At 35.8% G+C, this 15,137-nt stretch overlaps 1 protein-coding gene across 1 annotated transcript; it reads left to right on the top strand.

Moving 5' to 3' along the window:
• Nucleotides 1–3,724: 3,724 nt before the first annotated feature.
• On the top strand, nt 3,725–5,437 carry LOC149559682 (pathogenesis-related 5 protein Cup a 3-like). The gene is made up of 2 exons (XM_089823491.1): nt 3,725–3,788; nt 4,809–5,437. The coding sequence occupies exons 1-2, from the start codon at nt 3,725–3,727 to the stop codon at nt 5,435–5,437; spliced, it is 693 nt and encodes a 230-aa protein (XP_089679617.1).
• The last annotated feature ends 9,700 nt before the right edge of the window (nt 5,438–15,137 follow it).

Here is a 15,137-nt window from a genome sequence, read left to right as displayed (position 1 = left end):
TGGAGACCAAATTTCTCAAATAACTACATGAAACTATTGAAAATATCATATTCCCATAGCCCCTATGGAATATTTCTTAGTCTAGAGCTTGACCCTTTCAAGAGATTTCACTGTTAAATCTTCTTACACTTGTTGTATTAAGGGAGGTGATGCATTAAAGGATTGCAAGCATGTATGGCATCTACAAATCTTGCCTAAAATCAATTTTTTTGGTGGATGACTTTGTACGAAAGCATCCTCACCATTGATAATCTCCAAAAAAAGGCTTCCAGTTAGCAAATCATTGTGTTCTTTGCAATAATGCTAACAAATCCATCCCCTGCCTACTCATCCATTGCCCCTATACCAAGGTAATCTAGAGTGAGAATCTCTCTAAATGGGAGATTCAATTGTGCTTTAACAAGGACCTACATCAATTTATGGATTGGAAAAGTCCATCCCACCACCCATTTTCAAGATCCTTTTGGAAGATCACTCCCCCTTTCATGTGTTGGAAAATTTGGAAGGAACAAAATAACCGCATCTTTTAGGATAAGCCAATCCCCCATTAGCGGTTGTGATTCAACTAATGAGGTTTTTGAAGGAATGTAGTGATTTATGGTATTGGAAACCTCCACTAAATCCCCTGAGTGACTATGATACTAAATGGGCCAACTCATGGGACCTTAGCCAAAGGGTGGCAAAATTTGACAATTCCAAAATCAATGCCAAACACAACATGCTGTGGCAACCTCCCTTGCTTCATGGATGAAGCTAAACTTAGATGGCTTTGCCATTGAGGGAAGGATTGGAGTTGGTGGGGTTATCTATGATGAAATAGGAAGGCTTGTTGTTGCCTATGCGGGAAGCTATGGAAGAGGATCAAATAATGAAGTAGAAGCCTTGGTCCTTTTGTGGGGCATGAAGATAGTGAAATCAAGCGGAATGGAAAGATTAACTACCGAAGGAGATTCTATGTTAATTATTAAAGTTATGAAAGATGATGGAAATTGAAACTGGAATACTAAATTGATTATCTAAGAATCCATACCTTGATGATTAGAATTTAGGAGGTTACAGTGGACCATGTCTATGAAGAAGGTAATAGCATGGCTGATGAGCTAGCAAATATAGGACATAGTTTTAATCAGATGCAAAACTAGGATGATGTTATCCAAATCTTAATATCCACCCAACTTCATGTGGATAGTGAAAGAAAACACATTGACAAAATATGAAGGGTTATAACAGGTGGTAAGTCTTCATTGCGCCAGGAGGGTAGGATTCCTTACGAGTTAAATGTTGTAATGATATTATTGAAAGGGAGGGTTTTAATATTATTATCCTTTATGGCATGCCCATCGAAAACATTTATGATGAAGGGAAAAGGATGATCTGTAGGGATCTTATTAGAGGAGAGTAGCCACAAAGGATAAGCAAACTAAAAGATCATAATTGCAACTTTCTTGTGCATCATAAAATGTGGTGGTGGTACATTTGGCATTCCTCGAGTATGACGGGGAAGGTACCATTTATACCTACACAGATAGGGTGGCATTTGGAAAATGTGATGCCTTGTGATCATAATAGAGTGATTGATTATGATAATAAGGCCATTCAAAATAATAAAGTATAAAAAATCTCCCTTAGTCAAGATCCTACTTGCATTAGGGGTATGTCAGTGGATATTGAGGGTTTTGTGATTGAGCTTGGGGAAGGAGCCATGGGCGTTAACTCTAACTGCATCAAGCTAGATAAGATTGAGGACTACATTAGGGACAATAAAGAAGTGTGGGTTGATTTGAGGGAATGAGGCATTTTGCCCTTCATGGATTCTATTGAAGGGTTTGACAAGCATGTGTCGATACAATTTGTGGACTCCTGGGCTAATAGAAAGGTGACTGTTATTGGGATTTCTTTTAATTTCATGGAGGAACTCATTGCGAATGTGGTTGGCCTATATCTTGAAGGAAAGAGTTGGTGTAAGCAACCTAGAGTTTTGGATGAGGTGATCTTGCAAAAATTCTTTTGCTCTAAGGAGGAACTAGTGTGCATTCATTGTGGCTTTTCCTAAGAGGATCTTCCTAAGCCCTATGATGTTGTTTTCTATGAAGTAAAAAATGAGATGTATAGGTAGGAGAAGTCCCTACATGAACTTGTGGATAACCAAGAGATCCAGTACAGAAAATTTGAGACCCTTGTTGAGTATGCCACTAAGGTAATGCATTTGGCAGTCACAATTCTATAGATTCTATAGGTCAATAATGAGGAGAAGGATGCAGGAAAAGAAAGTGAAGCCACTCACTCTCTCTACAACTTTTGGTAGATGGCTAGTTTAAAACCCTACTGGAAAAACTTGTGAAGGAGGAGGAAGATAGGGTTGTTAAGAATGACCGAAGAGACAAAGAGGGGAGCTAGCCCTTGTGCTTTTGTTTTAAAGTCTTTGTTATGCTTTGGTAACCCGGGGTCAGCCCCCCTTTTCTGCGTGCTATTTAATACATCAAAAACAATACATGAAAATTTTGAAGTCTCTCAGCTTCAACATTTTATCATTCTCTCCGAAGAATAATCCCTTTTTTAGTTTACCATAGTGAACTTCTTCATCCTCGAATTCGATTTCACTAAGTTCTTTAGACACTTAAATGTGCCTCGACTTCATCCTCAAATTTCATATAAATAATTCTATAGTAGATCATGTAACCCTTCTTCATTCTTCATCCATATATGTGATCTCTCTCACTTACTTGAAGAAACACCATTTCTTATAACAACATTGTCATTGAACTGAGTTGTTCCTACATTGCAACCATTTTTCTCACAAATTCCTTTTGACTAGTCCTTCTCATATGTCATTTTCTCATCTTTATGTTATTTTATTTTGCATTCTTTTCCATTTTTCTCTCTCGTTTTAGACCCCAACTTAATCCTTATCACCCCTATCATGGCCATCAATAGTCATTTTCATTCTTCCTTTAAAAACTTTGCTCTCATCCACTTGCTAGGTGCACTAAGCTTCTATAATAGAAAGTTTGTTGCACCTTGCCGCAAGTACTTTTAGCAACATTAGTTAGAACTTTCGCCAACATTAGCTCCCTCATGTAGAACCTTCGAACTTTCTTTGCTCCTTGTAGAATTTCACCTACTCTCTTGTCTCAAAAACTCAAATATCATTCGTAACTAGTAGAGTTGTTTCCACAGCTTTATGTAACCTTAGCTGGAGCGTTTTTTCCTGTCACAATTATGCAACCTCTTTTGTAAGGATCACCAGAATTTTCTCTTTTTTAACGGTCAATCTTCAGAGGCAAAAAAAACTGATTTATACAGATCAACGTGTGTTTGTAACTTCTACAGTCTCTTTTCAACTGCCGCTTTCTTGATGCAACAATCAAACTTTTTGTTTCAATCTATTTATGAAACTGCATGGCATCAGTTAGTTCACTTTATCCATCAAGATCCCCCAAAATCTTTTCAGCTCTGATACCATAATTGTGAAAACAGAAATAAAGAACTGCCTCTATATATAGATTGAAATGTGTTTCAATTTATACAAGATAATAAACTTAATTAAATTTAAACGGTTCAGCCTGTTATATTATTGTTAAAATTATTCTATTTATCAATCAAGATCAAAACCAAAGTAACCAAAAACAGATCTAAACTACTGTCTATAAATAAGACTACAAGATAGAGAAACCAAATCAAATCGATACAAAATTAATTCTTTTGGTCTCTAGAAATTTGAGCTATGGCGTCTTCAATTCAAGAGCATCTGGCCGTACTTGTTATAGCAATTTGCGCTTCAATAGCAGGTTTATAGCTCTTTTTCCGGATTTTTCAAGATAACAAGATTTCCTTTTTAAAACTCTGGTCTTGCATTATCAGAATTAGTATACTTAATCAGAATTACCATTTTAAATTAAATTTCTATTCTAATTCATGAGCACCTGGCTATTCTTATTATCGTATTGTGCACTTCAATAGCAGGTTTATAACTTATCTTTCAGCTTTTTCAATTTATTACACCGGAGTTTTCGTTTTGTTATGTTTTTCTTTAAATTTTTGGCTTGTGTTACAACCGAATTAGTATATTCGTTCAGGGGGAAAAAAAGGTTCAATAGATTTTATTAAAATCAAATGAAATTTTATTTCTATTTTATGGAAGAACTCTGTTTATTTTGTCCACCTTATTTTTAAGCCCTGTTGCCTTTAGAGCACATCTATCAGCATAATAAATTTTAAGACAATTAAAAACAATTCAACCTGGTTTATATATATTTAAAAAATAGGTCAAATGGAATTCCTAATTTATAATATGACGGATGTACACTCTCTCATTTCTATACTGATGGTACTCACCTCACGTCCTGTAACTTCTGTTATTATCATTATTACATAATTCCTATCTACTTAGAAAATTTCCATAATCAAAATTTGTTCTTAAATGAAATGGTCTAAGGAAATGTTTGTAGAACCTTTGTAAAAATGCTAAATAGATATCATTATTAAGACAACAGAAAACAACTTAAATCTAATCTAATTTTTATGTTTAAGAAACATATCAAATCTAATTTCTACCTATGCGTTTTTACTTCCTTTTACCTATCTTCTATAAATTTCAGTAGTCTGTAATTGTCATTTTTGTCTGGATAAAGAAGAACCCAACAGTTTTATCCATTTAATTTATATGATAGATAAGAATGGCAGCCTAATATTTTTTATTTTCAATCTCATTCTTTTTATTTTCATAATACGGAAGAAAATGACAGTAATATATATAGCTACGTCTCTCAGCACAATATTTATGATTTGGTTTGTTGGATTATTTGTAGGATGCTATGCTACTGATTTCACCATACAGAACAAATGCCCATTTACAATTTGGCCTGCAAGTTTCAATCCAAGCAACGGATTAGAGCTTCCATCGGGCATGCAGACGACTCTAAGTGTGCCTTCAAATCAAGAGGCAGGAAGAATATGGGGGCGAACTGGATGCAATTTCAATGCACAAGGAATTGGGTCCTGCTTAACTGGTGATTGTGGGGGAGTACTGAATTGCCAATTGACTGGGGCAGTTCCTACCACATTGTTTGAATTCACTCTCAATGGGAATGGAAACCAGGATTATTATGACATATCTCTTGTAGATGGTTTTAACCTCCCTGTTGTAGTTTTACCCAGTTCAGGTAATTGCAAGGCCATTTCTTGCAACGAAAACATCACTGCAGATTGTCCTGCAGAATTGAAGACTGATGGAGGGTGTAAGAATGCTTGCTTGGCTTTTCCTTCTAATGATCAGTATTGTTGTAGTGGGCAGTTTGTGGATAATTGCCCACCTAATGATTATTCTAAATTTTTTAAGGGGGAGTGTCCTCAGGCATATAGCTATGCTAAGGATGATGCTTCTAGCACCTTTGTCTGTCCAACGGGGGCTAGCTATACTGTTACTTTCTGCCCTTGAATCCATTCAGCTCTGGATGGCTTATATTTAAGGAAAAGAAGGTTTGTTTGGGCATTTTATTAGAGCATTACTGCAACATTTTGATAATTTCGTATATTTGAATTGAATGCAACCATAAATGATGCATGTAAGCCAAGTGCAGAGCTTTCGTTATTATTTTATGTTTATTGAGTTCTTGATCTTCTTAATCTGTATTCGAACATTCGCATTTGTTTCAACACTTGAAAGGTTTTGTTGTACTTGATGACAACTTGAGTATTTACTGCGTGGACAATCAGACATGGCTCAATGTAATGCATCGCATTAACTGAAGTCTTTGAGAAGTCTTTCAAGTATTATTGATACTATTTTAAAAATATGTAAACAATAGGGGATTAAAATAAATCAAATTAAAAATTGGTTTTTATGTGGTGGAATTATGGAAGGAAATCAAATTTAGTTTTAAGTTTTGAAAATAATTCAAATTGATATATTTTATTTATGTACAGTGTTAAATAGTACTGTTCATTTTTTTCTAAGCCAATTTCTGAACATACTATACTCAATCTTTTAGACTTCTATATTTTACTTTGGAATGTCTAACTTGTCTAAATGATGTCTTTTTCTATGACCAACTTAATTCTGTTATTGTCTTTCTTATCTTGATTATAGTTTTCTTACAAAATTTCTTGCTAACCTACATAACTTCATAATATCAATATCCAACATAATTTCTTTTGTTGATTTATGTCATGATCTAGAAGCTCAATATATAGCAAAAATAAAAGAGACAAGATGATGAAATAAATAACACAATAATGATCAAGTGTTAATAGATGAATATCTAATAGATGTGCCTCAATAGATAGGCAATGGATTGATAACTAGGAGATATGAAAATGATAAGATATCAACTAGGGGTAAAAGTATAAAGTTTTGTTATAGGAAAGGACATACAAGGAGTTTTAGTAAAGAGATTTTGGCCAAATGTATGCGGTGACATATGGTGTGAATGTGGCACATGGTTCGGCCAAAACCCTTTTAGTCGAAAGGGTTACAAAAGAACTTGTAAATTTTTTATATACCTCAAATGAGCCCATAATGACTTATTTGCACTTTAGAAGTTTGAAGAGAGGTTGTGGAGAGCATTTGAGTGATTAGAACATGGTCCACGATGATCCAGGAGGCTAGCAAAGCAAAAATGGGAAAATATCATTTCAATATTTTCTATGTTCTAGTATTCATGGCATTTCTAGACCTTGAAAGCTTCCAACAAGCTGTTAAAAATTGGAGATGATAATTTTATTATCTTTCCAATGGTGTAAGTGGCATACATTTTTGAGCTATGTGTTGAAATTTATGACTTTTACAATGCATGAAAAAGAAAGGAAACTACCTAAAAAATGCTTAGTCAAACCATCTTGATCTAAGCATACCAACACACCATCCTAACTTGGCTAGAGTCACAATTGTTAGTATAAACCACGGACAGAAATAAAAACTACATGCAAATATAACCAATAACAGAAAATAATAGAACACACAGAAATAAACACAAGGCACCAAGATTTAACGTGGTTCACCCAATCCCTGGGCTACGTCCACCAAATAGCAAGTCCAATCTTATTACAATCCAGTGATTACAACTTGATTACAATCCGTAATCCCTTACAGCTCAATATCGCCGCAAGAACCAATTTCGTATCACCACATATAAAAATACCCAACCCTAAGCCCTTTTTATACAAGTATTAAACCGCTTTAGGGCTATAACATGTCGGCCATATGTCGGCCATAATATGTTGGCTACCATCTCGGCTACTTCCCAAAATCCCACTATTTATGAAGTATGTACAGTACTTTCCTGATCAGTCACCACAATCTAACAATCTCCCCACTTGGGGACTGATCAGGCTCCACACTAAACAACAATCTCCCACTTGGAGACTGATCCTGTAGCAATACAACTACCGCATGGGGCTCCCACTGGATCAAACCACCCTGGACTCTGCTGTTCTTTTATTCACATTTAGTCTAAAAGACCAACTGAAGCTGAAGAGGAGTTCAGCTTCTCCCTTGTTACAACCTTTGTCAACATATCTGCTGGATTTTCATTGGTATGTATCTTCTCCAGCTTTAACTGTCCATCCTCCAAAACTGACCGAATGAAATGGTACCACAACTGTATGTGTTTGGTCTTAGAATGCAGAGCTGATTTCTTAGCAAGATGAATGGCACTCTGACTATCTGTGAACAAATAATTATCCTTCTGAGGATGTCCCAATTCTTCCAAGAAGAACTGAAGCCATATCATCTCTTTGGCTGCCTTTGTAGCAACAACATACTCTGCCTCTGTAGTGGATAGAGCATTAATCTTCTGTAGCCTAGAAACCCAGCTCACGGCTGCCCCACCAACAGTAAAGACATAACCTGTAGTACTCTGTCTGGTATCAATATCCCCAGCCAAATCTGAGTCAACATAGCCCTGTAAATCAGTAGTAGAGCCCCCAAAGTGTAAACACTTATTGGATGTTCCTCTCAAATATTTGAGAATCCACTTGACAGCATTCCAATGCTCAAATCCTGGATGACTCATATACCTGCTAATGACTCCCACTGCATGTGCAATATCTGGCCTAGTGCATACCATAGCATACATCAAACTTCCTACAGCTGAAGCATAGGGTACCTTGGACATCTTATCCTCCTCTTCCTGTGTCTTGGGACACATCTCCTTAGTCAATTTCAAATGACCAGGTAAAGGTGTGCTGACAGCTTTAGCATTCTCCATAGAGAAACGTTGCAACACCTTCTCAACATAATCAGCTTGAGATAGCGTCAATGTTCTGTTCTTCCTATCTCTGCAAATCTTCATACCAAAGATTTTTTTTGCTGCCCCCAAATCCTTCATAGCAAATGCATGTGCTAATTGGCATTTCAGCCCCTTAATATGATCCATGTTAGACCCAGCTATAAGCATATCATCAACATATAAACATAAAATAATGTAGCTATCATCATCCAACCTCTTAAAATGAACACAGTAATCTGAATGACACCTATTATATCCATGCTCATGCATAAAACTGTCAAATTTCAGATACCATTGCCGAGGTGCTTGCTTCAAGCCATATAAACTTTTCTTCAATTTGCACACTAGGTTCTCATTACCTTTGACCTCAAAACCCTGTGGCTGAGCCATATATATTTCTTCATCCAAATCACCATGAAGAAAGGCTGTTTTAACATCCATCTACTCTAAATGCAAATCTTTAGTAGCCACAAGACTTAAAATAGTACGAATAGAAGTCATTTTAGCAACAGGAGAAAATATCTCATCAAAATCAATTCCTTTTTTCTATGCAAATCCTTTTACAACTAACCTGGCCTTAAATCTTTTCTTACCTCCTTCCTCTTCTTTCAACCTGTAAACCCATTTATTCTGTAAAGCCTTTTTACCTGCAGGCAACTTGCACAAATCTCATGTCTTATTTTTCAGCAAAGAGTCCATTTCATCTTTCATTGCAGACTCCCATTGAATCTTAGTATCCACCTGCACAGCTTCATCATAACTTTCAGGTTCACCAGCATCAGTAAGTAAAATAGAATACAAAGAGGGAGAAAACCTTTGTGGAGGTCTAATTGGCCTTGTTGACCGTCTAACATTCACTGGTGTGTATGGTATTTGTTGTTGCAGTTGTTGCACATCATGAGGAATGGCTGGAACATCAGCTTTTGGAGTATCATCCAGCACTACATAATCATCTTCTTTCTTCTCATGTTGCTGCAACAGATCTTTGTACAACACTTTTTCATTGAATATGACATCCCGGCTTCTTATAATTTTATGATTTTCAAAATCCCAAAGCCTATAGCCAAATTCATTAATGCCATATCCAACAAAGACACATTTCTTTGATTTAGCTTCTAGCTTGGTTCTATTTTCAGAGCCTATATGAGCAAAAGCTTCACAACCGAAGGTCTTGAGAAAAGAATAACTCACCTTCTTACCAGTCCATGCTTCCTCTGGAATACCACAGCCCAAAGGAGTAGAGGGTCCTCTATTAATCAAATATACTGCAGTATTGACAGCCTCCGCCCACATATGTAAGGGCAACCCAGCATGCAACCTCATGCTCCTTGCACGCTCCATTATAGTCCTGTTCATGCGTTCAGCCACTCCATTTTCTTGTGGAGTCCTTGGAATAGTTTTTTGTCTACGAATACCATTAGTGGAGCAATAATCTTCAAATTCATGACTGCAATACTCACCACCATTATCAGATCTGAGACATTTTAATTTCTTACCAGTCTCATTTTCAACCAAGCATTTCCATTTCTTAAAAGTTTGAAATACATCAGATTTCTGTCTAAGGAAATAAAACCATACTTTTCTAGTTGCATCATCAATAAATGTAACATAATAATGAGAGCCACCAAGGGAAGGTACCTGAGCCGGTCCCCATACATCTGTATGCACAAGCTCTAATTTTTCCTTTTTGTTTTCCTTCCGAGTCTTTACAAAACTCACTCTCTTTTGTTTTCCATACACACAACTTTCACAGAAATCCATATTCACACATTTTAGACCTGGTAAAACTTTTCTTGAATGAAGTACTTTCATACCTTTCTCACTCATGTGCCCAAGTCTATTGTGACACAATGCTGTATCAGAATCTACAGCAGCTATTTGTTCTCCCTGCTCAACTGCAGTAATTGTTCCTGAATATTCATTTTTCTCTGAAACAATCAAAGTAGAAGGAACAATATGACCTGTACAAAGATATAAGGTGCCTACTTTCACACCTTTTGCTACTACAAGGGAACCTTTTGAAACCTTCCAATTTTTATCATCAAAAGTAACTACACAACCCTGATCACCGAGTTGCCCTGTTGAAATTAAACTCCTACTCAGCTTTGGAACATGTCTTACCTCATGTAGTAGCCAATGATTCCCATTCTGCAACTTAATCTTAATTTTTCCCTTTCCAACAATCTGACAGGGTTCATTATCCCCCAAATAAACAAGCCCAAAATCTCTTTGGACATAATCAATGAAATAACCTCTATGAGGTGTAGCATGAAAAGAAGCACCAGAATCTAAAACCCATGAATCATCAACACTCTCTAAAGACAGAAGCAAAGCATCCTCTTCGGATTTGTTACTTACCACATTTGCCTCTTTGTCTCCATCTGATTTATCTCCTTCATTTTTCTTTCGAGTCCAACAATCTTTCTTTTTGTGCCCTAGTTTCCTACAGTACCAGCAATCATTTGGTCCTCTCGATTGAGACCTCCTCCCCTTTGACTTTCCCCTTGATTTCCCACGATTTCCAGAGTTACTTCCTCTTTCAGTTGTTCTGCCGCTGCTTTGTGCATTTAAAGCACTTCCTGATGTAGATCCACCTGAGGATTTTCTACGAGTTTCCTCACTTAAAATAACACCGATCACATTATCATATTTTAGGGTACTAGATCCAAGAACAGAATTACTCACCGCCATTACCAAGCCATTCCAGCTTTCAGGAAAAGAACACAAAATCAAGAGAGCCCTAATTTCTTCATCAAAATTGATACCCACAGAAGATAATTGACTAGTAATAGTATTAAACTCATTTAAACGATCTGCAACAGATCCACCTTCTGCCATTTTCATATTAAATAAACGCTTCATGAGAAATACCTTATTTGAAGCGGAGGGCTTTTCATACAGTGTCGCTAGGGTTTTCATCAAATCTTCTGTCGTCTTTGCTTTTGTAATATTAAATGCCACCGATGGTGCCAAGCATAACCGAATGCTTCCAAGTGCCTTTCTGTCCAAAAGATCCCATTCAGCCTCTAACATAGTTCCCTGATTCTTGGCTTTTCCTTCCAACGGCTTCCATAAATCCTTCTGATATAAATAGTCTTCCATTTGCATCTTCCATAACTGGAAGTTCTGCCCATTAAACCTATCAACCCTCAACTTACCCTCATCTGCCATTGCTCCCACTCAACTGTGAGACTCCCACTTAACCGTGAGACTTTCCTGCAGAGGATAACTGAAAGACAACCTTGCTCTGATACCACTTGTTAGTATAAACCACAGACAGAAATAAAAACTACATGCAAATATAACCAATAACAAAAAATAATAGAACACACAGAAATGAACACAAGGCACCAAGATTTAACGTGGTTCACCCAATCCCTGGGCTACGTCCACCAAATAGCAAGTCCAATCTTATTACAATCCAGTGATTACAACTTGATTACAATCCGTAATCCCTTACAGCTCAATACCGTCGCAAGAACCAATTTCATATCACCACATATAAAAATACCCAACCCTAAGCCCTTTTTATACAAGTATTAAACCGCTTTAGGGTTATAACATGTCGGCCATATGTCGGCCATAATATGTCGGCTACTTCCCAAATTTTTTTTTTCGGGGCGATGCCCCGAACCCCACTATTTATGAAGTATGTACAGTAGTTTCTTGATCAGTCACCACAATCTAACAACAACAAGCCTCAAAGCAACAACAACACAAACAAAGCCAAAACAAGGTCTGTTAGGTGCCTTGCACCAGAATAATGATAGACAAAAGATATCCAACAAAAAATGCAACAACTATAGCTATAGGAATCATAAGAAGAGCATATATAATGTGTTACCATGAATGAAGCTCTCGAAGAGATGGCTAAGCAAGCAATATTGATATCAAATTCCATGAATAAATTAAATTTTTTATTTCAAGTCTTCTCGTGTTATAGAGATAAAGCATATATAAACTCTTTAAATGTTTATGATGACAATAAGATTCAAGTTTAGACATTGACATAATGCAACCAACTCAAGAGTCAAAGTTCAATGTTAATTGTATAATAGTAATAAGATTTCAAGTTTCACTATTCTCATCCCAACAAAAACTCCAAATAAGTTACTCATAATCAAAAGTGCTCATAACTTGTACAATTTAAATACAAATTAATATCATAGCCTTATTCACATGTCAAATGATACATTCAAAGCTTATTATAATTATTCCTATCCTTATTTTGGATGCAAATTACATTAAAATGAAATATATGAAATACTTAAAACGTAGACAAGAAAATAAAATAAAATATTATGATAACCAATAATGTCATACATAAACAAACTGATGCATCAAAGTTGTAAGTTTAATAATGTCATGTATGAAATATATGTCATACATCAAATATAAAATATCATATATACATCAAATGTATGTTGAATATGTTCACTAACATAAAATCTAAGATATATGTCCACTAATGCCTATACATGTGTGTCCATACCTATATTTTCTCCTTCCCATGAGGGGAAGGAAAAAAATCCCTAGAGGTCTTTTATCATTATGTGGAGAGAGATGATGGCGATGATGGGGTCTTCCTCACATGCTCGCTTGTCCTCTTGTTTAGGCTTCTTTATAACTGGAGCTGATACAAAAAAAGTATATATGAATCAATAATTATTATATATTGAAATATAATATATGTACACAGAAAATTAATTATTTTCTTACCACCATCAAATAGTCACTTTGTACATCCACCCCAAAGGCTCCTGGATGATCATGATTAACAAGACCCTACAACAATTCAATCAATATAATCACTCGATCATACTTATAAATACCATTAAAAATTTCAATGCTAATTATTACAAATAATAACTAAAAATATGAAAACTCTTTCATACCTTAGTCAATGGCTCTGAACTAGCCATTATGGCAACAATTCCCTGATCGATGGACTAGCGAAGACGAGGAGGAGTCTTAGACATCAACAACTATAAATTATATAATATAATTTACATTTTTTTATAAAATATTATATAATCAAATGAATTAAATAGACATGAAACAATTGCACCTCTACAAAGCTCATATCATGCCTAGGCTCAGAGTCCCTTGTGAATGTCAATGGTCTAGTAGAGAACAAATGCATATGGATAATTTTTTTTGTCAATTCTTTATATTATTACTTATATCAATATATGTATTAATTTAAATGATTAAATCTATATGTACCACTCGACTTGTTGATGAGATGTAAAATAAGGCTAGAGAATCTGTATTAGCACCATCAACACTCTTACCCTAAATTTTGAACAATTTCAAGACATGCTAATTAATTAGTTATTCACTATATATATGAAATGTGATCAAATTAGTTTATTATAATTGTAATTTACCTATGTGTCAATACCAAATTTGTCACTCAGGAACTCATCAATGACTAGCCCATCATTCATAGTGTCTACAATGTGACTGACAAACATGCATAAGGATCCACATGATGTGCACATGTGACCATGACACAAAGAAGGATCCTTCTCAACTAATAGACTGATACAATGAATGAGGGTTTATATCAAAGCATTGATAGTCCCTAGAATACTGGTCTGTACATGTTCCTTTACAACTGAAGGAATAATGACATGCTCACCCTGTCGCTTGACAATTGCCCTAACTACATTAGGGTCATGACATGCCCCCGACCTCTCAAATGATGACCCCCTACTTCTACCTTGAGAATCTAACATGTCAAAATAATTGGGGATCTCCCTGAGGAAAAAATCAGAATACAATTTCTTTAAGGAATACATTGGAACCTCATGATTATTGTAGGGAGGGGCATCAAAGACCATCCACCATCTATCCCAAAAGTTATTTCTAATATCATTGTGTAGGAATCATTGGATGGGAAACCTTTTAGTTGTATTTTTAACAATGTCTTGTTCTTTTGGCTTTTTAAACAATGCACATATGTTACCTTTTGTTATGTCCTTTTTTTCATACATCTTTATAGGATATTTTGTTTGCATAATATCTTTGTTGTTCTTATCTAATAACATGCCAAATATCCTAGTGACCACTAAAAAAAGCTACATGGCTCATAATGGACTCAAGGGAGGATGCCAATTGTGCTCTCATTTCCCACAAGATTTCAACCTACCAAGATTGCTTCTAATTTATTTTTCCCTAATAAGAAACAATGCAACTACAAAAAATGCATAAAAAAGAAAGAAAAATACAATGTTGAAAGAACGACAAGAAGGCTTGATGAGGTACCCAATCACAACCAAATCTCTATGAAATAAGAAATAGGAAAAACCATATGGGAAAAACCATACTCCAAAATGAGATAGAAAGAAAAGAAGGAAGAAAGGACTCACAACTGAGACCCCCCAAGGACAACTTCCTTCACTCCAAGCATAGAACACAATTGAGGCTACCGCAGGAATGCAAAAGGTTTAGAGAAGATGTCCACAACCTTGTCAACAGTGGGCATGTACTCCAAGCTCAAAGAGCCATCCTGAGTTAGATGCCTAATGAAGTTCATGTGAAGCTCAATATGCTTGGTCCATTGATGCTCAACTAGGTTGTAGGAAATGTGTATGGAGCTTTGATTATCACATCAAATAAATATGGGATTCTCAAGAGGAAATCCAAACTTTGTCATTAACTATCGAAGCCACAATACCTCCTAACTAGATGGCACAACTACCCTATATTATTCCTTTGTAGATGATAATTTGTGAGCATGATGCCTATTGCACAAATATGTGATAGGACCAGAGCCAAGATAGAAAACAAATCCAAAAGTAGACTTGTGATCATTAATATCACCATCCCAATTTGAGCCATTGTAACCAACAATGTGAATATCCCTTGATGTGTAGTGAATTCTATAACATGTAGTACCCAAAA

The sequence above is a fragment of the Cupressus sempervirens genome, chromosome 4 (genome assembly GCF_028749045.1).
Source record: "Cupressus sempervirens isolate cs-2001-9-10 chromosome 4, ASM2874904v1, whole genome shotgun sequence".
Taxonomy (NCBI): domain Eukaryota; kingdom Viridiplantae; phylum Streptophyta; class Pinopsida; order Cupressales; family Cupressaceae; genus Cupressus; species Cupressus sempervirens.
This window is presented reverse-complemented; position numbering and strand designations above follow the sequence as displayed.

Bases quoted from the DNA above. Each gene is read 5' to 3' on its own strand.
- LOC149559682 (XM_089823491.1), top strand. From the start codon at position 3,725: ATGGCGTCTTCAATTCAAGAGCATCTGGCCGTACTTGTTATAGCAATT. The intron at 3,789-4,808 runs GTTTATAGCTCT...GATTATTTGTAG, and splicing joins AATTTGCGCTTCAATAGCAG to GATGCTATGCTACTGATTTC.